General features: G+C 42.1%; 2 protein-coding genes across 2 annotated transcripts in view; one reads left to right on the top strand and one right to left on the bottom strand.

The window, feature by feature from the left end:
- Nucleotides 1–12,522, top strand: part of LOC106582155 (collagen alpha-1(XXVIII) chain-like) — a 16,845-nt gene extending 4,323 nt beyond the window's left edge. Inside the window, exons 4-37 of the mRNA XM_014164954.2 lie at nucleotides 2,089–2,657; nucleotides 3,378–3,398; nucleotides 3,490–3,549; nucleotides 3,722–3,775; nucleotides 3,877–3,921; nucleotides 4,063–4,089; nucleotides 4,179–4,223; nucleotides 4,319–4,363; nucleotides 5,255–5,308; nucleotides 5,803–5,871; nucleotides 5,962–6,030; nucleotides 6,240–6,308; nucleotides 6,473–6,541; nucleotides 6,689–6,757; nucleotides 6,885–6,953; nucleotides 7,090–7,158; nucleotides 7,242–7,313; nucleotides 7,433–7,501; nucleotides 7,589–7,660; nucleotides 7,746–7,814; nucleotides 7,941–8,009; nucleotides 8,117–8,185; nucleotides 8,289–8,357; nucleotides 8,480–8,548; nucleotides 8,699–8,767; nucleotides 8,883–8,951; nucleotides 9,127–9,207; nucleotides 9,292–9,327; nucleotides 9,414–9,450; nucleotides 9,540–9,760; nucleotides 9,997–10,330; nucleotides 10,579–10,763; nucleotides 11,203–11,476; nucleotides 11,605–12,522. Of these exons, the coding sequence (XP_014020429.2) occupies nucleotides 2,089–2,657; nucleotides 3,378–3,398; nucleotides 3,490–3,549; nucleotides 3,722–3,775; nucleotides 3,877–3,921; nucleotides 4,063–4,089; nucleotides 4,179–4,223; nucleotides 4,319–4,363; nucleotides 5,255–5,308; nucleotides 5,803–5,871; nucleotides 5,962–6,030; nucleotides 6,240–6,308; nucleotides 6,473–6,541; nucleotides 6,689–6,757; nucleotides 6,885–6,953; nucleotides 7,090–7,158; nucleotides 7,242–7,313; nucleotides 7,433–7,501; nucleotides 7,589–7,660; nucleotides 7,746–7,814; nucleotides 7,941–8,009; nucleotides 8,117–8,185; nucleotides 8,289–8,357; nucleotides 8,480–8,548; nucleotides 8,699–8,767; nucleotides 8,883–8,951; nucleotides 9,127–9,207; nucleotides 9,292–9,327; nucleotides 9,414–9,450; nucleotides 9,540–9,760; nucleotides 9,997–10,330; nucleotides 10,579–10,763; nucleotides 11,203–11,476; nucleotides 11,605–11,777 (3,440 nt within the window). The 3' untranslated portion in view covers nucleotides 11,778–12,522. The remainder of the gene's footprint in view (nucleotides 1–2,088; nucleotides 2,658–3,377; nucleotides 3,399–3,489; nucleotides 3,550–3,721; nucleotides 3,776–3,876; nucleotides 3,922–4,062; nucleotides 4,090–4,178; nucleotides 4,224–4,318; nucleotides 4,364–5,254; nucleotides 5,309–5,802; nucleotides 5,872–5,961; nucleotides 6,031–6,239; nucleotides 6,309–6,472; nucleotides 6,542–6,688; nucleotides 6,758–6,884; nucleotides 6,954–7,089; nucleotides 7,159–7,241; nucleotides 7,314–7,432; nucleotides 7,502–7,588; nucleotides 7,661–7,745; nucleotides 7,815–7,940; nucleotides 8,010–8,116; nucleotides 8,186–8,288; nucleotides 8,358–8,479; nucleotides 8,549–8,698; nucleotides 8,768–8,882; nucleotides 8,952–9,126; nucleotides 9,208–9,291; nucleotides 9,328–9,413; nucleotides 9,451–9,539; nucleotides 9,761–9,996; nucleotides 10,331–10,578; nucleotides 10,764–11,202; nucleotides 11,477–11,604) is intronic.
- On the bottom strand, nucleotides 12,186–23,995 carry si:dkey-256h2.1 (Peptide-N4-N-acetyl-beta-D-glucosaminylasparagine amidase F). The gene is given in 12 exon segments (NM_001173612.1): nucleotides 12,186–13,122; nucleotides 15,671–15,804; nucleotides 16,454–16,580; nucleotides 16,751–16,875; nucleotides 17,754–17,899; nucleotides 20,811–20,979; nucleotides 21,591–21,712; nucleotides 21,880–22,020; nucleotides 22,316–22,476; nucleotides 22,670–22,845; nucleotides 23,105–23,244; nucleotides 23,360–23,995. Coding segments are annotated over 12 exon segments (2,052 nt in total). The 5' UTR covers nucleotides 23,845–23,995; the 3' UTR covers nucleotides 12,186–12,996.

The raw sequence follows: 23,995 nt of genomic DNA, 5'->3' as shown, positions 1-23,995 counted from the left end.
CCTCATGGCTTGGTTTTTGCTCTGACATGCACTGTCAACTGTGGGACCTTAAATAGACAGGTGTGTGCATATCCAAATCATGTCCAATCAATTGAATTTACAACAGGTGGACTCCAATCAAATTGAAGAAACATCTCAAGGATGATCAATGGTAACAGGATGCACCTGAGCTCAATTTTGATTCTCATAGCAAAGGGCCTGAATACTTATGTAAATAAGGTTTTTCTGTTTTTGCTTTGTCATTATGGGGTATTGTGTGTAGATTGATGAAAATATATATTTTTAAAATCCATTTTATATTAAGGCTTTGACGTAACAAAATGCGGAAAAAGTCAAGGGGTCTGAATTCTTTCCAAATGCACTGAACAAAAATATAAACACAACATGCAACAATTTCAAAGATAAGGAAATCAGTCAATTGAAAAAACATTATTAGGCCCTAACCTATGGATTGCACATGACTGGTAATACAGATATGCATCTGTTGGTCACATATACCTAAAAAATGTTTTAAAAAAAAGTAGGGGCGTGGATCGGAAAACCAGTCAGTATCGAGTGTGACCACCATTTGCCTCATGCAGCACATTTCCCCCACATAGAGCTGATCAGGCTGTTGACTGTGGCCTGTGGAATGTTGTCCCACTCCTCTTCAATGTCTGTGCGAAGTTTCTGGATATTGGCGGGAACTGGAACACGCTATTGTACACGTCAATCCAGAGCATCCCAAACATGCTCAATGGGTGACATGTCTGGTGAGTATGCAGGCCATGGAAGAACTGGGACATTTTCACCTTCCAGGAATTGTGTACAGATCCTTTCTATATAGGGCCGTGCATTATCATGCTGAAATATGAGGTGATGGCGGCGGATGAATGGCACGACAATGGGCCTCAGGATCTTGTCACAGTATCTCTGTGCATTCAAATTTCCATCAATAAAATAATTTGTGTTCGTTGTCCGTAGCTTATGCCTGCCCATGCCATAACCCCATCACCACCCATGTGGCACTCTGGTTACAATACTGCCAAAAAAATGGACGTACTGACAAATTTCTAAAACTATGTTGGAGGCGGCTGGTCGTTTCATGAAGTGAAATAAAATATCCCAGACATTTTCAATATGCACAAAAGGCGTATTTCTTTCAAATTCTGTGCACAAATTTGTTTTCATCCCTATTAGTGAGAATTTCTCCTTTGCCAAGAAAATCCCTCCACCTGACAGGTGTGGCATATCAAGAAGCTGATTAAACAGCATGATCATTACACAGGTGCACCTTGTGCTGTAATAAAGCCTTTTGTACAGAAAAAATCATTCTGATTGGCTGGGCCTGGCTCCCAAGTGGCTGCGCCCCTGCCCAGTCGTGTGAAATCAGTGGTGAAAAAAGTACCCAATTGTCATACTTGTAAAAGTATCGATACCTTAATAGAAAGTTACTCAAAGTAAAAGTCACCCAGTAAAATACTACTTGAGTAAAAGTCTAAAAGTATTTGGTTCTAAATATTCTTAAGTATCAAAAGTAAATGTAATTGCTAATATATACTTAAGTATCAAAATTAAAAGTATAAATTATGTCAAATTCATTCTATTAAGCAAAGCAGGCAGCACCATTTTCTTGTTTTAAAAATGTATGTATAGCCAGGGGCACACTCCAACACTCAGACATTATTTACAAAAGATGCATTTGTGTTTAGTGAGTCTGCCAGATCAGAGGCAGAAGGGATGCCCATGTGTGTGAATTGGACAATTTTCCCATCCTGCTAAGCATTCAAAATGTAATAATACTTTTGGATGTCAGAGAAAATGTATGGAGTAAAAAGTACATTATTTTCTTAAGGAATGTAGTGAAGTAAAACTAAAAGTAGTCTTTAGTACTTTACATCACTGTGTGAAATCCATAGATTAGGGCCTAATTTATTTATTTTAATTGACTGATTTCCTTATGAACTGTAACTCAACAAAAATATTTGAAATTGTTGCATGTTGCGTTTATATTTTTGTTCAGTATAGATGTTCATTTGCTTTTGACATTGGCCTGAAGTTTATCCAATCGATCTCCATGTGAAACACATGTATGTGTCCCTCTCCCAGACATGACAACATGTTCCATGGAGGTGGCCTTCATTCTGGACAGTTCGGAGAGCGCCAAGACCTTCCTGTTCGAGAAGCAGAAGTCCTTTGTTCTGCATTTCAGCACTCGTCTCACCATGCTCCAGGTGTCTGGATGGACCCTGAAGCTGCGGATGGCTGCTCTGCAGTACAGTAGCTCCGTGTCTGTAGAGCACAGCTTCACTGCCTGGCAGGACCTGGATGTGTTCCACAGCAGAGTCAGCTCCATGGCCTACATTGGCCACGGTACCTACTCCACCTACGCCATCACCAACGCCACGCAGCTCTTCACCCAGGAGACCAAGGAGGACAGCGTCAGGGTGGAGGTGCTCATGACTGACGGTGCCGATCATCCGAGGAACCCTGATGTGATCGGAGCAGCGGTGGATGCTAAGGCTAGTGGCGTGAAGCTCTTTGCCGTAGGGTTGTCGGACTTGGCCCGCCAGAGCCAGAACAGTGCCAAACTCCGGGCTATCGCCAGCACACCGGCCCAGCAGTTCGTCCACAGTCTCACTGACCCCCAGCTAGAGGAGAAGTTACTGAAAGAGTTGGTGAGTGTTCTGTCATCAAAGTCACCCTACACTCAAGTTGAAGATGATTGGTATGCTGAACCAGGCCAGCACGGTATGGTTTGGGATCATTAGTTTGTAGTGTGAAATGGGTATGATAGTACCTCCACACTGTCTTTTCTATATGAGTATGAGAACTTCACAGCTTTTTCCAGAGGTTTGTGAGGGTACAAAGTGAGGGAAACGTAAGTTAGTTGGCACACAACATCCCTGTCCAACAGTTCTGAGCTCCTCAGATAAACTTGTCTTGTTATCATGTCTGTGTCCTAAGCGGGGGCTCAAACCTCAATGGCAGAATTGTTCCTGTGTGGGGAATTCTTCCCCTAATATGCATTTTCCATAAACACAGAGATTTGTCTATAGTCTAAATGAGGTCAAGACCTGTCTATGGGCAGACAGTAGCATGAATTATACATTTTCCAAAAATCCATCATTGTTTTTTAAATTCATATTCATCATTAGCGGAGGTTTAAAAGAGAACAGCTTTATAAAGCAAAACTGACAGGAAGTGATCTAGCTCTCTACCGCCTGTCCCCTCTGTTGTTTTATTCTTCCTTAGAACAATGTCTTGACCATCTGTACCATTGTTCATGTACAGTAAGGCCTGCTCAGGTACAATACAATGTTCAGTCAATAGTGGTACTGTTGGAATTGTTTCTAGGTAAAAATCTCACACAATCTTCTTGTATTTTTTCCATCCAGGCTGCAATAGCGCTTGAGGCGGTAAGTACTTCAAAACAATAAACACTATATTGGCACTGGAAGTAGCAGGTGGAGTGATAAGATTGATTTTGTATTCTTTTCATTGTATCAGTGTCCACAGGCTAAAGTGTGTTTGTGTGAAAGAGGGGAGAGAGGCCCTCCTGGAAACCCAGTGAGTACACTAGACGTTTTTTCAACAGAACGTGTAGGTCTACTGTAAGGATTATGCAGTAACCCAGTATGACTGACACGCCACACAAAAACGAAATAAAAACATTCGAAGAAATACCGAATACTCTCATTCAACAGTGACTCCATATACTAAGTTATTGTGTTTCGTCAAGGGTAAAAAAGGAGATCCAGGATATGAAGGACCATCTGGTCCAAAAGGATCAAGGGTAAGTCGTAAAAAGATAGTGATTTTCACTATTTTAATGACCTTAAGTGTTCCACATACAATCCTGATCTCACATTTATAACACTGTCTCAATTCTACAAGGGAGAACCTGGAGTCAGTGGCCGACCAGGAAGTGACGGTCTTGAGGTATACAATGTATTTCTTTATTCTGTAATTATTTTCTGAGGCATTCTATTCTAATTAACTTCCATCTAACTGCCATATTCCCATAGTTGACTGAGATACCTTCAGCACTGGGTGTTGAACACTGTTGTTCTTACTTTACAGGGCAGTCCTGGTTATAAAGGTGACAAGGTGGGACATCTGCTTTCAAGACATTTTAGAATACAACTGTCTTGCTTAAAAGTGTTTAACTAAATGATTGAACTTGTGCTGTATTTCAGGGGGAGATAGGAGATTGTGGCACCCCTGGGGAAAAAGGAGATAAAGTAAGTACAATGATTACTGTGCCATTTTGGTTCAATCAATATTGTGATCTATTCTACAGTATGTGTGCCAACTGAAGCATGATGTCATCTTACAGGGCCCTGGAGGACCTCCTGGCCCACGGGGACCCAGAGGAGACCAGGTACAATGTAACATTGTTGTTTTTACTCCTTCAATACATGAACAGGTATATTTCGCTACCTTTTTAGGACCTTGTTTTAATCATGATTGCATATGATACAGTATGTTCATCTGGAATAGGTTAATTGATTCTCAATGAATGATGCACTTTAGAGCAAGGGCTGAGTACTTTTTTCGCTAAGATGTTGTTTGATGACGGGGTGAAAATGAGTACAGACATTGAGAACAGACTACATATAAGTCAGCCAGAGACATCCCTTATTCCCTTTCATTCTCAAACATGGAAAATGGAAGTTGAGTTTGTCGTTTTCCCACCCATGCACTTATGGAATGTGAATTTTGGATTACGCCTAATCCCGATGCTAATGTGAGTATCTAAAGCAGTGAATCCAGGCTTGCAGGATATTATTCTTTTCCAGGAGCAGACTTTGTGTCGTAGGATTAGCTGCTAGGACAGGGTTGCCAGTACAGTGGCACTGTTCCTTCTCACTATCAGCTCCTCGTCTGGCATGGTATCAGTCATTGTGTTGTTTTGACACCAGGCCCTGAGAATGGAACAAAACTACTGCTCTGTTCTGTATAGTTCTGTGCATTTGTATTGCATTAGTTCAATTGTAAGAATGAACTACTAACTGGTACATTGTAAAATACACCTCACAATATAGATTTGGCAGATATCAGGGATGAGTTAGATTCTCTGGGCTATCAATTCTATACAAACAGTAGCTACATACTGTACAGTGAGAAAAAAGGCTGTTGTAGACGCCATTTCAAAACCATTTCACACAGACTTGTTAGGATACTGCAATGGAACCAGTGCATTATATGAATCAACTTCATTGTGCTTTTATTCACTAAGGTAATTTCTAGATTTTTTTGGTTTCTTCCACAGGGTGTTAACGGACCACCTGGGGACCAGGGTCCGGAGGGCCAAACAGGACCTAAAGTAGGCACGCTGATTCTCAGCCAATGACTTTCATGGGGTGCTAGAAAATCAGCCAATTGCATTCATGGGTGCTACTGTATGACACTTTCCTACATGGAAACACATTTTCACACAGCATCTCTATTGTCAAAGTGTGTTGCTTAGCCAGGGAAGCCAAGGAAGGCCTTGGAATCAAGTGATTTAGAGCCATTTAGCTATTTAGGGTTTAAAGTTCTGACGTAATCAAGAACAGAACAGTATAGCAGGAACAAGTGACTGAGATGTGTTATTGAATCCCATGAAGATCCTTTGTCTGCATTTTATTGCCGTTTTCCATCCTCGTAGATTCTGTTGGAATGGATCGAGTTCCTGTGTGGAGAAGCACTGGGGAAGGGTTTTCTCTTACAGTATGAACTTGGAATAGAAGTGTTTTATGACTAACTTGTTGGCGGTGTGGGTTTCAAGTAGTAGGCGTTTTGACAAATTCACACTGTGATCGTACACCTCTAACACAGGGGGACCAAGGACCCACCGGTGCATCTGGACCAGCAGGTGACATTGGCATTGGGTTCCCAGGTCCAAAGGTAACCTAATAATAACCATTACAGAGATTATGCTATACATTTACAGTTTATGTAAATAACATAAATGTTGAAATGTGTCATTGTTCTCAGGGGGCCAAAGGAATTCAGGGAAGACCAGGAACCCCTGGTCCCATTGGAATTGGAGAGCCAGGACAGCCAGTAAGTATTACTGTTGATGCCAGCTTTGGATACCTAAACAGTGATCGCTATGGGAACGTTATACATGACCCTATCCTTCTACCTCTGATTCATATGATCAGATTTGACAATGGAAATCTAAAAACAAAACTAAATGTTGCCATTTACTGGCCAGTAAATTTTGAAACTGTTTGAGGGTCAAAAATGATGAGACTGTTTGTTTATTTCAGGGACCCCCAGGACTCGCTGGAGCACAGGGTAACCAGGGAGCTGTTGGGGAGGGGCTCCCTGGCCCAAAGGTGGGCAAATATTTGAGTGTCCGAGCATTAACCTGTTTCATGTATACTGTTAGGTGTAACTGTACACATCCTTAAGTCAGAATGAAGTCTGGTGTAAGTACAATGGGCCATTAATATGTACATTTTTTAAATATCATTGTCGACTCAAGTATCTATTTTTTCAGGGGGATCGAGGCTACGAGGGCCCCAGAGGTGAGCGTGGTCTCACTGGTGTTGGGGTCAAAGGTGATAAGGTAAAGCAAGTTTAAGACTATTGGACATTACTATGTTGAGGTCTTATGTTGGTCCGTATGAGGATAAATGATCAATGGTCCATTGAGAATGATCCCATATTCCTTCAGTGAAATGACATTTGACGAGAGGTCTTATGTTTCTCTCAGGGAAATCCTGGACAGCTTGGATCACAAGGACTGGTGGGAATGCCAGGGGCAGGAATTCAAGGAGAAAAGGTACATTCTGATTAAACTGCAGTCAGATCCTTTTGTATAATGTCAATTTGTCTATTCTCAAACATACTGTATACTCACACATACTTATACTCATATTCCTTTTCTTCTAATGTCCCCTTCTTTTCAGGGGAACCAAGGGCCAGTTGGCCCTCCAGGCCCCCGAGGGAATCCAGGTGTGGGACTTATGGGCCAAAAGGTAAGGTTGAATGTCACATGATCAAAGGGAGTCTAATGTCAGGCAAAAATGAAAGTCTTCAATCTGAACGCAAGACGCAAACGTACAGTATATTCATTTAGTAAATATGATGTCACATATACTGTTTGTTCTACAGGGAAGCCAAGGCTTCTCAGGTGAGCCTGGAATCCCAGGGGAGAGAGGTGTCGGGGAGCCAGGACCTAAAGTAAGTCTGATGGTTCAGTAAGACAGTATTTAAACCAGATCAAGTAAAACTGTGTTAATAGAGATTTGTAAATGCTCCTCTAGGGAGACCCAGGATCGGATGGGTTACCTGGTATTCCGGGCCTCTCTGGAGAGGATGGAGATATAGGACAGAAGGTGGGCACAGTGTGCTGTGATGCAATGTCATTATCACTAGGACAGTACATTAATGCCAGTCTGTCAACTGACAGTGTTTATTGTTTACAGTATTGTGTATTTATTTCACATGGTATCAGGGTGACATTGGGTTACAGGGGCCCAGAGGACCTGATGGGGCACCCGGAAAAGGTGTCCCTGGAGAAAAGGTACAAATCAGTTATCTTAAAGCATTTTCACTATTTCAAAGAATGTATGGAAGAGTGTTTGAAATCAAGCTGTGACTATTCTCTCAGGGGGACCGAGGGGAGCGGGGCTCCAGGGGCCAGCTAGGGGCAGTAGGGCCTGTGGGGCCAATGGGGGCCAAGGTAAGCACATTCACAGCAGTCATGCTCAACACTACTGACCCAAAGCATGGTTGGTTCTGCTATTATAAAATGTTTCCTGTTTCAGGGTGAACCCGGAAGTGCTGGACGAGCAGGTACAAATGGACCACCTGGGCGGGGATTACCCGGTATCAAGGTAAGTTCTGGTGAGAAGGAACATTGACAACACTGTTGGTTACCACTTTATTAGGATATTAAAGTGTTACCATATCTTAAGGCTGATGTCAGTGTTCTGTTTTATGTTGGGTTGCTTTGTGTCCAGGGGGATCCTGGTGCAGTAGGCCCACCCGGACATGTTGGTGAACCAGGAATAGGAATCACTGGACCGAAGGTCATTTGATTCAGCTTCTTTCTGTTTGATTTGGGAGGTGCAAGTATTTCTCAAATGTCCAATGAACCACATAAGACCATTGGTGTGAAACAACTCTCACTTTTTAGGGTGAGAGAGGGCTACCAGGACCCATTGGTCCAACTGGGCTTGAAGGGGAAGGCCTCCCTGGAACCCCAGTAAGTATCCCCATTTTCTCTAGTATTACGATCATATTCATTGATCTATGCTGACTATTCAGTTTGAATACTGTATGAATGGATGTTCCGTCATGTTTATTAGGGCCCCCCTGGAATACCAGGACTGACAGGTGAGACTGGACCAGAAGGAAAAGGTTTACCTGGTCCTAAGGTGAGTTTTCCGGGATAATGATTGCATAAACAAAATAACCTTAACCCAATTATAGGGGCAACTTAATGTGTTTGTTTTGTGATCTATATGTGAGTTTTTAACCTGAGGATCTTTCTGTTCAGGGAGACCGGGGAACTCCAGGCCCCACAGGACCAGCTGGAGCACCAGGAGTCGGGCTAATGGGTCCCAAGGTCATGAATCCTATTCAGACCAATAATAATTATTTTATCAATGTGTAGGAGGAGAAATGAGCCATCATGATTGGAGTACACAGGATTGAGAAAGATTGATAGGAACCATATGACTGGCGTAGCATCAAGATGACATGATTCTCTCTGCAGGGGTCAGCCGGTCAGATTGGAGCACAGGGTCCCCAGGGACTGCCTGGAGAGGGCATTCAAGGACCAAAGGTACAGTTAAAGGACCATTTAGTATGCCATGTTAGGTCATAGTACAGCCAGGCATACAGTATACTAGTGCTGTGTTTCAAAAAGGTCAAATTGCTGAATTGATTTTGTCTGATAGGGGGAGTCAGGATTCCAGGGGATCACGGGCCCCAGGGGGCCCCCAGGACAGGGTATTCAAGGGGAAAAGGTAAGAACCTCCACACAAACAACATAAAATGTAGCTTAATAAATACATAGATGTTATCCAATCTATAATCTCGGGACCCAGAACCAAATCATGTCTCATAAATGGTCTTGAACTTGACAAAGTTTTAATGCTTTCCAAGTTCTAGAAAAGTTCTGCAGTTTTGCCGTTCCTACAGGGAAACAGGGGGTTCGTGGGTGAACGAGGCAGAAAGGGGGACAGGGGAGAGACTGGAGAGAGAGGAGCTGCTGGACCTTTGGTACTAATCTTACTATAAATCTGGAAAAGGCATGGACATTATCAGATGTATATATTTGTTATTGAGGGACCTCCTGAATTACAGGGCAGACTGGGAGAAAAAGGGGAAGCTGGCCTAACAGTAAGTATAGTCTGTTTTGTACACTGTACCTCCGTACTGTAGTATTACAATGACTAGGCACTAAAGTGTTTTACCATCTTTTACAGAGAGAGGAGGTCATCAAACTGGTCAGATCTATATGTGGTTAGTGTGGTAATTCACACATCAGGTACAATACCATACCTGTAATGGCTGTTTGCAGAGACTTTCAATGAATCTTTCTCTTTCCCCAGGTTGTGGGGTGAAGTGCCGTGAGAGCCCACTGGAGATGGTCTTTGTGATTGACAGCTCAGAGAGCGTTGGCCCCGACAACTTCAACGTGGTCAAGGACTTTGTGAACGCTCTGGTTGACCGCGCCTCCGTGAGCCGGGAGACCACTCACGTCGGGGTAGTCCTCTACAGCCACATCAACATGGTGGTGGTCAGTCTGCACCAGCAGGCCAGCCGGGACCAGGTCAAGACTATCTGTTTATTATTGAGGCCTCTGTAATGATAACATTCAATTCATATGACATAAATGTTCAATGCAAGGTGATTTTCTCTCAAGCGTTCAAAATGAAAAATCTTACTCTCTAGTACAGTGCCCTGGTCCCAGATCTGTTTGTGCTGTCTTGCCAACTCCTATGGTCATCACAAACAGATCTGGGACCAGGCTACATCAGAGATTTTATAAATATTTATCACCACCAGGTGAAGAAGGCGGTCCGCACTATGACCTACCTGGGCGAAGGCACCTTTACGGGCAGCGCCATCCATCAGGCCAACCAGGTGTTCCGGGCGGCCAGGCCCGGGGTGAGGAAAGTGGCCATAGTGATCACAGATGGACAGGCGGACGAGAGGGACACTGTGAGGCTGGAGGAGGCGGTGAAAGAGGCCAATGGCAGTAACATTGAGATGTTTGTCATCGGGGTGGTGAACCAGAGTGATCCGCTGTACGAGGAGTTTAAGAAAGAGCTCCACCTCATGGCCTCTGACCCAGACAGGGAACACGTCTACCTGATTGATGACTTCAGGACACTTCCTGGTAAGCAGAAAGTACCTTTCACTCATGTCCATCTTTACTGAAGTTTATGTTCCTTGTAAGGAACATCTTGTAAAGCCACAGTTATATCTGAAGAGTTAATGTAGGCCTAAATACTCCTAAAGTCAGAGAAACACCTGTGCTGTTAAAACTAGCCAAAGAAAATACAGTCCTAAATATCTGTACGTTTTACATAGCTGTGTCTTATTGCCTAGTCCCAATAATATAATCTCTTGTCTTGGATCGTCCAGCCCTTGAGAGCAAGCTGTTGAGTCGGATCTGTGAGAGTGATGGCGGGGCCCAGTTCAGCTCCATCCCCAGCTCCAGATACTCCCCCGGAACCCCTGGACAAGCTGGGATTGTCAGGGAAACCCCAGAGAGGACTGATACCGACACGCCCAATTTCAATGGAGACTTCAAGAAAACACAGATGGTGGTGAGAATGACAACACTTCCACTTTACATAATGGTTCTGTCATGATCAGAATAGGGCTGCACATGTACTGAGTTTTACTGAGCTCACTAAGCTTTGCAGTAATATATATCATGTCATTGTAAAATATAATATTGTGAAAAACATTAGGAGAGAACTCACCATAACCAAAAGATTGCTAAAAAGGCCCCACATAAGGATAGTGTCTGAACTTGGGCCCAAAATTGTATTTCTGCTAAATCAGCCATGAATTGAGTGTGTGTACGTGCACATGTTCATTTGCATGCGTTCATACATGGACCTGTGTGTCAAGATTTTGATTGCAATCACATATTATAGACAATAACTCAGGTTCAAGCCTATGCAGGTGCAATCACATACTATAGCAGATGTACAGAATACATATATCCATTTAACCATTCCTTTACGCTCGTTTACACAGCCAGGTTCACCAGGAGAGTCAGACAGAGTCTTTATCCCACAGGGCCCCCAGCCCGGGGACCGAGATAACTCAGAGACCTACAGGGTCCCATCCTTTGACAGGGAACCCTTCAAGCGCCTACCAGAGTTCCTTCTTCCGTCAGAGGTGAAGAACCCCACCCACGGTGTGGTCATGACGGGCCCCCAGGCCCCCACCCAGATGCCCCTTCCCGTAGTAAAGCTACCCAGGCTCCCCTCTACCTCTCCACCTCTGCCCCAGGATGCTTTAATACCAGGTCATTTGATTGGTTGGATATAGCGCTTTTCCAGAGCTCAAACTACTGTGTAGCACCTTGCTCATATTTCCCCATTTCCTACAGTACAAGTAAAATCAATGTCCTCCATTTCTCTTCCCTTTTCCCAGATGAGAGCTGTGGACAGATTCTGGACCCCGGGCCTTGCAGGGATTATGTTGTGAAGTGGTACTATGACAGTACGGCTAACGCCTGTGCCCAGTTCTGGTTCGGAGGCTGTCAGGGAAACCAAAACCAGTTTGAGTCGGAGAAGAGCTGCAAAAAAACCTGTGTGAAGTTCTAACAAACACACGTTTGTTGACTTGTTTTGAACGCTTACAAATCTACTTGATTGTATTGATGAGACAGATGATATGTTTGGGTCAAAGGTGGGTCAATTTCAGTATCAGTGCCTTATCTCTTCACCAATACTTTGACATGGGGATAGAAAACTTGTCGAAGAGTGGACTAGGTAATTTTAGGACCAAATGTTCAATCACAATTATTTTGGATTCGTATTCCCTCGTCTTGGAACTGTTGGTGGTAATATGGCACCATTTCAATTTAACTTGAATTAAATTGAATGAATCCCCTCAGGGGCAATAAGCTATTTACATAACTCTGTATATGTGTGTCTTTGGTTTAACATAAGCTCCCTCATTTCTTGGAGCTAACTCTAAGTGAATGAGACTTCGGGCTTTTGAAAGAAGTATAGAGTGAGGGAACCATTCCATTTATTCATGTTCAAGATGGGGTAATAAGGGCAGTGCGAAGCGTATTGAGTTCCAAAAACACTGTTGAACACTAAATAGTAATGTTACAAACATGGCAGAAGGTCTTAACACTAACCAATATCCCTGATTAACTTTTCTATAAGTAACTCATTTGTATGAAAACTGACTGCTGGATATTAGTATATAATACTGCACACCTTCATTAAAGTTAATTAAATGAACAAAGAGAATGTTGTTAATTTGAACATCCAGATATATTTTCACATTTTAAGAAATATTACACTGTTTAATGCATTCGTGTCTGTGGTAGCAAATGTAACCAACCCCCACTCCTCCAACCTTTGCAAGTAAACCGTTCAAAAAGAGATACTTGAATAATTGAAGGATCAGAAAGTGGTTGATCTTGCGTCAGGAAAAGTGTCTTGTCATCACCTGAAAGTTTAAGTTTGACACTAAAAGCTAAGTTTGTGTAATTACACATAATTGACCAGGTTAAGTAGCAAGATAACAATAGCTCCTTCTTCAACTTTTCTGAAGAGCAAAATTAGCTATTCAAGATGACGTCTTCTTTGTATCGAACTTGAGTGAAAAGTCTTGAGTGGGAAAACAGTGCAAGTTGGTGACACACCCAAACATAGAATAGGCTACAATATTACTGGATAAAAGTGGCAGTCTGATAAAGAAGTGCCAGTCTGATAAGAAAATAAAGATTTTATCATGATTGGTTTTCATTTGCATCAATCACAGTCATTACAATTCACATTCAAGACAACCTGGTTGTCAGGGAGACTACTTGTAGAACACCAGATAAGAAAACATGACAATGTAGCCAGGGTCGTGAGACGGATTGGGGTCCTGTCCACTGTAAAGGCCAAAGTAGAGCAGAGTATTGGCTTCAATCCCACTCATGTCCAGCTGAGAAAGACAACAAGAAATAACAATTCAAGGCCTCAGGAGAAACACTATAGTAAATCAAACAGCCCCAATACTGTAATATCTATGGATTACAAATGAAGCCTGTGGTAATTAAATGAAGTGGTCATGAACATGATGTGTGTGTATCAAATGAATAAAATGTAACTGAAGCTTTGGAAAGAGAGGGTCATGTGTGCCTTTCCAAGGACTCATGAGTGATCAAGTGCTGTACTCATCTAATAGGCTAGTTTCATGAAGGGCGCTCCACTGCAAACTAATGGACACAAATGCCTACTGTAGCAAAAAAATATATAATTTGAATGCTTAACCTTTCCGCCAAAAACCCTGCAGTTTATGTGATAGAAGATGAGCAAAACTGTTGTCTTGAATCATCTCTTTCAATGTCAGAAATAGTAGCTAAAACACCAAAAAAAGGCTGGCAAATTTACAAAGACTATGTATTATGGTCTTGTTTACATGGTGAAGGAATGCCTCTTTAGTATGAATTTGAAGGTGGCAACATTGTACATTGTTACATCACCATTTCATAGTTCAATATCATTCCAGTATGAGGTGAGGATGAAAGAACCATAGAAATAGAATGATTAAATTAGATAGATTAATGATAAATTCTATTTCTATGGAAAGTACGTATAAAGCCATTTTTCGTTTACAAGCAATCGTCACGTTCGAGCGATGCGCACGCATCCCCACACCAAAAAGATCTGTAACAGGATAGCCAACGCTAAAATCAGGACTAGAGGTCAACTGATTAATCAGAATGTCCGATTAATTAGGGCCAATTTAAAGTTTTCATAAATCGGTAATCGGCATTTTTGGGCACCGATTATGGCCGATTACATTGCACTCCACGAGGAGACTGCGTGGCAGGATGACTACCTGTTTCGCCAGTGCAGCAAGGAGCCAAGGTAATTTGCTAGCTAGCATTACATTTATCTTATAAAAAAACAATCAAACTACACATGGTTGATGATATTACTAGTTTATCTAGCTTGTCCTGCGTTGCATATAATCGATGCGGTGCCTGTTAATTTATCATCGAATCACAGCCTACTTCGCCAAACGGGTGATGATTTAACAAGCGCATTCGCGAAAAAAGCACCGTCTTTGCACCAATGTGTACCTAACAAAAAACATCAATTCCTTTCTTAAAATCAATACACAAGTACATATTTTTAAACCTGCATATTTAGTTAATATTGCCTGCTGACATGAATTTATTTTAACTAGGGAAATGGTGTCACTTCTCTTGCATTCTGTGCAAACAGAGTCAGGGTATATGCAGCAGTTTGGGCTGCCTGGCTCATTGCGAACTGTGTGAAGACCATTTCTTCCTAACAAAGACCATAATTAAGTTGCCAGAATTGTACATAATTATGACATAACATTGAAGGTTGTGCAATGTAACAGCAATATTTAGACTTAGGGATGCCACCCGTTAGATAAAATACGGAATGGTTTCATATTTCACTGAAAGAATAAACATTTTGTTTTCGAAATGATAGTTTCCGGATTTGACCATATTAATGACCTAAGGCTCGTATTTGTGTGTGTTATTATATTATAATTAAGTCTATGATTTGATATTCGATAGAGCAGTCTGACTGAGCGGTGGTAGGCAGCAGCAGGCTTGTAAGAATTCAATCAAACAGCACTTTCCTGCATTTGCCAGCAGCTCTTCGCTGTGCTTCAAGCATTGCGCTGTTTATGACTTCAAGCCTATTAACATCCTGAGATTAGACTGGCAATACTATAGTACCTATAAGAACATCCAATAGTCAAATGTATATGAAATACAAAATGGCATAGAGAGAAACAGTCCTATAATTCCTATAATAACTACAACCTAAAACTTCTTACCTGGGAATATTGAAGACTCACGTTAAAAGGAACCACCAGCTTTCATATGTTCTCATGTTCTGAGCAAGGAACTTAAACGTTAGCTTTTTTTACATGGCAAATATTGCACTTTTACTTTAGTCTCCAACACTTTGTTTTTGCATTATTTAAACCAAATTGAACATGTTTCATTATTTATTTGAGACTAAATTGATTTTATTGATGTATTATATTAAGTTAAAATAAAAGTGTTCATTCAGTATTGTTGTAATTGTCATTATTACAAATATATAAAAAACGGCCGATTAATCAGTATCGGCTTTTTTTGGTCCGCCAATAAACGGTATCGCCGTTAAAATCATAATCCGTCGACCTCTAGTCAGGACCCAGACAAACTTAACAGTGACTGAGTGATGACCGTGAAAACATGCAAGACTGATGGCTATAGCTATGTTCAACAATTACATTATTCTTCCGGCTTTAACGAGCTCTATTTGTGATTTAATCAATCCTCTGATGACATCTGTGATGTTGCAGACGATAACCATCCGATTACGTGTTTGTTAACTTCCATGAGCTGCATTTGAAGTTGCATGCGATCGTATCCACCGCTAGCTAAACAAAGAGCTTTCTGATGACGAACCGCAAGGGCAACTATTCATGACGCGGTCTGGTGATAGTTCTATACCTGTGTGGTGATGTCAATCCTCCAGGGGTTGACCTGTAGCCCATCACACCAGCCTCCACGGCCGTACAGCCAGGTGCCATGCTCGTTGGGCACCGCCCCCTCTCCCACCCGCATGGCACACCCCAGGGCTGAACCTGGAGATTAAAACAACACCAGGAAACAGTCAGGACAATGGGATCGTTAAAGAACGCTGCATTAAAAACATGGTAAATGCAGTATAATACATTGATGTGGTAGTATCTACATTCGTTTGGAACGGAATGCATGACAAAAGACCCACACCTGACTCACTCAAACAAGAATAGGGAAACAAGCAGGCAAATGCCCTAGGACAGGGGTCAGCAACAAGCAGCTTGCAGGCCAAATTCAGCTGAAAGGGATTTCATTTGGCCCCCAAAATACATTTTTGGGGGCCAAATTCTAAGTTTTGTTCTTGGGCAAAAAATACACATTTCCAAGAATTTAGCTAATTCCTTTGATTTAGGAAATCTGTTCAAGTATTCCCATGAATACATAAAGAGACCTATGTGACCGTGTCTCAATGTAATCAAGGTATTAAATGATTATGGTATTGTGAAATACAATATCTATTTGGGTTTACTTACGGTGTAAAAACAATAATGTTACACCCCCCCAGTCCATCCAATTCGAAAATAAATCGTCCCGCGGTTCAATTTAATTGCCCTCAGAGGAATACAACCTCATGCTAATGTAACTTTGTCCCAGACTATGGGAAGATATATGAATCTGCATGACCAAACTCTAACGTTAGTCATTTCTCACCTGCCGAGTCAAAAATACGGGTGTTATTGAATGCTCCGTTGACGAGGAAGTGGTGTGACGTCACGCAGAACTCGCCACAACCGTTCTCGTCGCTCCCGTGGCCTGTGATTACGGCATACAACTCCACCTAAGACAAAATATGGTACATAAATTGACTGATTACAATAATAACTTTATTTGTAAAGCAGCTTTTTACCCACATTATGGCCAAAGCACTAACTAACAAATGCCGTATATGACAATTACCATTTATTATGAGTAAATGTAAACAGAAGTAATATAAATTCTGCATTATACCTTTTTTGTTGAGGCTGGGACAGTGAATTTGATTGGTTGGTATCTCTTGTTGTATTCCTTGTCAAAGGTGCCTCCACTGTACAATGACATCAGCTTAAAGGGGTAAAGCTCGTCTGAGTGATTGGCTGTAACAAGAGCATAATCTAGTTCTAACATCTGTTTGAAGTGCTCATCCTGTTACTTATTACCATATAAGAATACAGCATGATACTGTAATGATACTGTCTTTAGACGGTATTGCGTTTGTGCAGTGAGGAAAAAGCTTATACTGGAGTACTTTTTTCCCCATGACTACTCTGTCGTGACCGAGACTCATAGGGGGGGGTTGTCCTTTGCCAGGACAACTTTCCAGCAACAATTTGCAAAGATCCTGTTATTTTCTATGACACTCCACTTTGCTTAGGATGGAAGTGCACATCTTTTTCTACACATGATGAAAGAGGGATGAAATGGTCTAAATTGCTCAAGAAGAGTGATTTCTGTCCATTGCTTTGTCACTAGTAGAACTGTACACAACAGGATGGCATACCCACCTATTGGAAACCTATTTAATGTTGGGGGTTTTTAAGCGAAAGAGTCAGTCCTATTGCCTAACCATCACTTAGCATTTTTTTATACTGTAAAAAATATACATATATTTTAGAGAAGAATTCTGATACACAATGAACAGTAAAATGCTAATTGTAGAGTATGAATGAATGTCTTATGACAGTGTTATGTAGGTGTTACTATTTGTATTTTTTTTATTTAACTAGGCAAGTCAGTTAAGAACAAATTCTTATTTACAATGACAGCCTACCCTGGCCAAACCCTAACAAAGACGACGCTGGGCCAATTGTGCGCCGCCCTATGGGACTCCCAATCACAGCCGGTTGTGATACAGCCTGGAATCAAACCAGGGTCTGTAGTGATGCCTCTATCACTGAGATGCAGTGCCTTAGGACTCCCGAGTGGCGCAGCGGTCTAACACCTGTGACCGTGTTATGTAGGCATTATAACTTACTTGAGTGATTTGTGTGGCTGAATCGCAGACTCAGAGACACCACCCAGGGCATGGCCCAAGGCACAGTCTTCATGGTGAAGGTACATCTCCCATTGTTCAACAGAGGCACCAGAGGAGAAACATCAGTGAGCCAGCGCCCAATGCCTCTGGGGGAGGAATATTAACATTGTTAAAATAATTTGCAGGAGCGTTTCTTTAGCCAAAGGGAATCGCTGTGAAGTGGTAAAGGGATTTTCCTATGTTTTATATATACTAAACAAAAATATAAACGTAACAGTGTTGGTCCCATGTTTCATGAACTCAAATAAAAAGATCCCATCATTTTTCTATATGCACAAAAATGTATTTCTCTCAAATTTTGTTCACAAATTTGTTTACATTTCTCCTTTGCCTAGATAATCCATCCATCTGACAGGTGTGACATATCAAGAAACCTGGGGCTGGGGACAATAAAAGGCCACTAAAATGTGCAGTTTAGTCACACAACGCCACAGACGTCTCAAGTTTTGAGAAAGCAGGCAATTGGCATGCTGACTGCAGGAATGTCCACCAGAGCTGTTGCCAGAGAATTGAAGGTTCATTTCTTTACCATAAGCCGCAATCCAACTTCGTTTTAGAGAATTTGGCTGTACGTCCAACCAGCCTTACAACCGCAGACCACGTGTAACCACGCCAGCCCAGGACCTCAACATCCGGCTTCTTCACCTGTGGGATCATCTGAGACCAGCCACCCGGACAGCTGATGAAACTGAGGAGTATTTCTGTCTGTATTTAAGCCCTTTTGTGGGGGAAAACTCATTCTGATTGGCTGGGTCTGGCTCCCCAGTAGGTGGGCCTGGCTCCCAAGTGGGTGGGTCCCAGGCCCACTCATGGCTGCACCCCTGCCCAGTCATGTGAAATCCATAGATTGGGCATAATGAATTTATTTCAATTGACTGATTTTCTTATATGAACTGTAACTCAGTAAAATCGTTAAAATTATTGCATGTTGCGTTTATATTTTTGTTCAGTATACACCGGCAAGAAAAAGTATGTGAACCCTTTGGAATTACCTGGATTTCGGCATAAATTGGTCATCAAATTTGTTCTGATCTTCATCTTAGTCACAGTGTGCTTAAACTAATAACACACAAATTATTGTATGTTTCTTGTCTATATTGAATACATCATTTAAACATTCACAGTGTAGGTTGGAAAAAGTATGTGAACCCCTAGGCAAATGAGACGAGATTGGAGATGTTAGTTAGAGCTGCCTTGCCCTATAAAATAAAACACTTGAGGTTGCTATTCACAAGAAGCATTGCCTGATGTGAACCATGCCTCAAACAAAAGATCTCAGAAGACCTAAGATTAAGAATTGTTGACTTGCATAAAGCTGGAAAGTGTCACAAAAGTATCTCTAAAAGCCTAAAAGTCTATAAAATGGGGAAAGTTCAGCACTGTTGCTACTCTCCCTAGGAGTGGCCGTCCTGCAAAGATGACTGCAAGAGCACAGCACAGAATGCTCAATGAGGTTAAGAAGAATCCTAGAGTGTCAGCTAAAGATTTACAGAAATCTCTGGAGCATGCTAACATCTCTGCTGACGAGTCTACGATAAGTAAAACACTAAACAAGAATGGTGTTAATGGAAGGACATCACGGAAGAAGTCACTGCTGTCCAAAGAAAACATTGCTGCAAGTTTGCAAAAGAGCACCTGGATGTTCCACAGCACTACTGGAAAAATATTCTGTGGACAGATGAAACTATAGTTGAGTTGTTTGGAAGGAACACACAACACTATGTGTGGAGAAAAAAAGGCACAGCACACCAACATCAAAACCTCATCCCCACTGTAAAGTATGGTGGAGGGAGCATCATGGTTTGGGGCTGCTTCGCTGCCTCAAGGCCTGGACAGCTTGCTATCGTCGACGGAAAAATGAATTCCCAAGTTTATCAAGACATTTTGTAGGAGAATGTTAGGCTATCTGTCCGCCAATTGAAGCTCAAAAGAAATTGGGTGATGCAACAGGACAACGACCCAAAACACAGAAGTAAATCAACAACAGAATGGCTTCAACAAGAAAATGCGCCTTCTGGAGTGGCCCAGTCAGAGTCCTGACCTCAACCCGATCGAGATGCTGTGGCATGACCTCAAGAGAGCAGTTCACACCAGACATGCCATGAATATTGCTGAACTGAAACAGTTTTGTAAAGAGGAATGGTCCAAAATTCCTCCTGACTGTTGTGCAGGTCTGATCCGCAACCACAGAAAATGTTTGGTTGAGGTTATTGCTGCCAAAGGAGGGTCAACCAGTTATTAAATCAAAGGGTTCACATACTTTTCCCACCCTGCACTGTGAAGGTTTACACTATGTTTTCAATAAAGACATGAACATGTACAATTGTTTGTGTTTTATTAGTTTAAGCAGACTGTGTTTGTCTATTGTTGTGACCTAGATGAAGATCAGATCAAATTGTATGACCAATGCAGAAATCCAGGTATTTCCAAGGGGTTCACATACTTTTTCTTGCCACTGTATATTTCCACACTATGAAGTTGTAATAATACTGTAAAATTGTGAAAATTATGATAACACCCTTTTAGTGTGAGAACTGTTTGAAAAGACTGTCTGGAATTTCTGCTTGTTTTGCACGGGTGGAGTTTTGGCCTGCCTGGTGACATCACCAGGCGGTGTAAGTTAATTGACCAATAAAGAGTTTCAAACCTCTCTGACAATAACCGCTAGTTTCCAGGTTACATATCCCTCCCATTAGGCTCCTCCCATTAGGCCCCTCACTTAGACCACTCCTAGCAAAATAATTTTTTGAGAAATGCTCTTGATAAGAAGCTATTTGGGTTTCCTTTTGACCATTTTAATTGAAAACAATCACAGTAAGATACTTCATTGTTACCCATAAATGATTTGATATGGAGATTTTTTTAAAAAACGTCTGCATCAATGGAAGTGGAACAGCTTTGTCCTTCTTGAGTGATCTTAACAAATGTCAAAATGCATTTTGGGGACTCATGTCACATGGTATCTATGTCAAGTGACAACAAATGCAGAGACTATACCTGCGGAAGGCTGTTATCCAGCGCCCCATCTCCATGTTGCAGTAGGGACTGAAATGGTCACAGCACACAAACAGCTGCACAGTGTGGTCCCAGTGGGCGCAGGAGTCATCCCTCTGGCTGGGACAGGATAGAGACGCGTCCAACTCCAGCATGTCAAAATCCAACATGTCTACCGACACAGTGAAATGGAAAAGTCAATATTCCGATCCCCTTTAAATACCTATCAAATTATATTCAAAGCTGATGCATTTATTGTCAACTTAGTGTATGGCTCGACCATAAATGCTTAGTGTACAAAACTTTAAGAACACCTTCCTAATATTGAGTTGCACCCCTTTTGCCATCAGAACAGCCTCAATTCGTTGGGGCATGGACTACAAAGTATCAAAAGCGTTCCACAGGGGTTCTGTCTCATGTTGACTACAATGCTTCCCATAGTTGTGTCAAGTTGGCTGGATGTCCTTTGGGTGGTGGACCATTTTGATAAACACAGGAAAATGTTGAGCGTGAAAAACCCAGCAGCGTTGCAGTTGTTGACACACTCAAACCGGTGTGCTTGGCACCTACCATACCCCGTTCAAAGGCACTTACATATTTTGTCTTGCCCATTCACCGTCTCAATGACTGATTGAAGTGGATTTAACAAGTGACATCAATAAGGAATCATAGTTTTCACCTGGATTCACCTGGTATGTCATGGAAAGAGCAGGTGTTCCTAATGTTTTGTACACTCAGTGTAGGTGTAAATGACCTGGTGGAGATACAATGAGGTCTCTTTACCAGAAGGCAGGTTCACAGTAGCTACTGCTCCACTCTGTCCTTGCATCTGGACCTTCTCAAACACAGGGACCACCCAGGCTGGGTCACGGAGTCTAGTCTGAAGCCCCTCATAGAAATCAAACCTAAGAGGGAATGGTTACAGTTACCAAATAGATTCAAATATTTATCTTTCTTCACATACTCCTGACATATGAATTCCTGATGTCTTCAGTATACTGACATATGAATTCCTGATGTCTTCAGTATACTGTAATAAACTGGGGGAATCCATAGTGTGCTTACTGCTTACCACTGGGCCTGCCAGTTGATAAACTTGAAGGAGGGGTAGAGGAACCAGCCCATCTCAGACAGTGCCCCCTGCTGGTCAATGCCAATGAAGAAGTTTGGAGAGGGGGTACTCTGAAAGGACACGTTCACCATGTGCCCATATCTACAAAACATAGAACAGAATATAAACATCCATTTATTCACTTTATTTGGTCCAATATTCATTAATGGTTGAGAATTTCACAATCAACAAGTGTAAAATAACATACACAGTACGTTCTGTTGACCACTGCACGCATATCTCATCAGGTCAGGGGTCGATAGATCATTTCCATGACTAATCCTTCTAAGACTACTGAGAGAACACAATTATCCTTAGCGGAAGCATGGCTTCTAAGTGAGTTAAGTGAGGAAAGCAACTTGACCTAACACTGTATGAGTCAGTCAGTGTTAGTTACCTAAGGGCCTGGGCAACAGAGGGCTCGCAATGCACCATGGCAGCAGGTATGCCTAGTGGCGTAGAACATTCGTCTCCCACACAGTTCATATCCTGGATCGGGTTTCCAGGACGTGCATGGACAAGGACACCTGTGGCGTTGGACTTGGCCATGTTCTTCACCTGGGGACGGAAACAAACAATGTCAATGTGTTCCTTCATGTCGAGTTCAAGCACATGGAAAGTCTGTGAGTGTTTACACAACCTCTCAAACTCTATGGGCAACTGTATAACAACTTCTGTTAAACCTGGAAAATGGCAGTTAAATGTTTCCACGCATCTCTCCACCTATCCCTCTCTCTGTCTCATAACTGACCTTCGTGAAAAAGGAGCAGTTGCCCTCGGAAACCCAGGCAACAGCACCTGCAGCGGAGGGGGCGGGCTCACATCCATCGCCTGCATCAATCAACTGGTGTTTCATTTGGCTCCAGGAGCCCATCAGCCAATCGTATCGCGCATCAAGTCTCTTGACAATCACCGGCATATTCCACCCTGTATGTAATTAAAATGTCAATAAATACATCACTTCCAGAAAATGGACATAGAAAAGAATAAATACATGGCCCATCTGTCATTAAATAACTGAGAACTCTGAACTATAATATGTTCATCCAGGATGGAATAATAATAGTCAAAAACAAAAGTTAAATGGACCACAAACAGTTGGGATCTAAATGCAAGGGACAATGAAACTTCCACTGGTGCTGTGATGAGTGCACCAGTCCTACAATGCATAGAGAGTATTCCCTACCTGTAGAGGTAAAAACTGCCTGAGAAAGGCCACAGTTGTGTCCGGAACAACCCCAAGAGTACAGCACACTGGGAATCCAGTTCCCCAAGCAAAATACAGGAACAGGGGAGAAGTGCAATCTGGACAAAACCTCTGTCTTTCTGTTGAACAGAAACACGAAGGGAAAGTTGTAATATGTCAGTTCAGTTCAATGACCCGTCTCCTCTATATTAACAAGCAACAGTAAACATTTGTGTTGCTCTTTTGTAATGCTACCTATGCGATGCTACACGAAGGACTTGATCTCTCATCCATAAGGCATCGTTGACAGAGCTGTCATCAAGAGACACGAAGAGGACTTGGGTGCTCTCAGGTAGGTTCTGGACCAAGTCGGTTAATGACGACTCGGAGTTCCACAGGCACTCCAAAAAGGCAGACTTGTTGGTAAAAGCATGAATTATCAATGGCCCTTTCAACCCTGCAAGTGGCGGGTAAATGAATTCTCCATCAAGGGTTACCACTTTGAAAGCTGGAGCGGTGTTACCTGGCTCCAATACCGTGACTTGTTGAAGAGTTATTTTGGATTTGAAGTTGGTGGTACTATGCGCAAATGTAGATGGTGAGAATGCACCCTCGTCGTAGTCTAAATTATGAGTTGACTTCCTCCCTCTCATTTTCGCTGTTGCATCAATTTGAATTACATCTAGGCCTAACGTTACTGTTAAGCAGCACAGCACCAAAGTTGATGATAACCAAGCCATATGTGCCTTCCACAACTGTGGCGGTATGTCGATAATTTTCTAAATCAATTTGCACACAGCAGTATCTTGGGTCATTGCTGTGTAAATGCAAAATATGTATTTAAAAAATTTAAAAAATTAAAATTAAACTGACAGCATTGAACCAGGAGTT

Source organism: Salmo salar, chromosome ssa02 (genome assembly GCF_905237065.1).
Source record: "Salmo salar chromosome ssa02, Ssal_v3.1, whole genome shotgun sequence".
Classification (NCBI taxonomy): domain Eukaryota; kingdom Metazoa; phylum Chordata; class Actinopteri; order Salmoniformes; family Salmonidae; genus Salmo; species Salmo salar.
The sequence above is the reverse complement of the archived record's forward strand: the minus strand, read 5'-3'. Positions and strand labels throughout refer to the sequence as shown.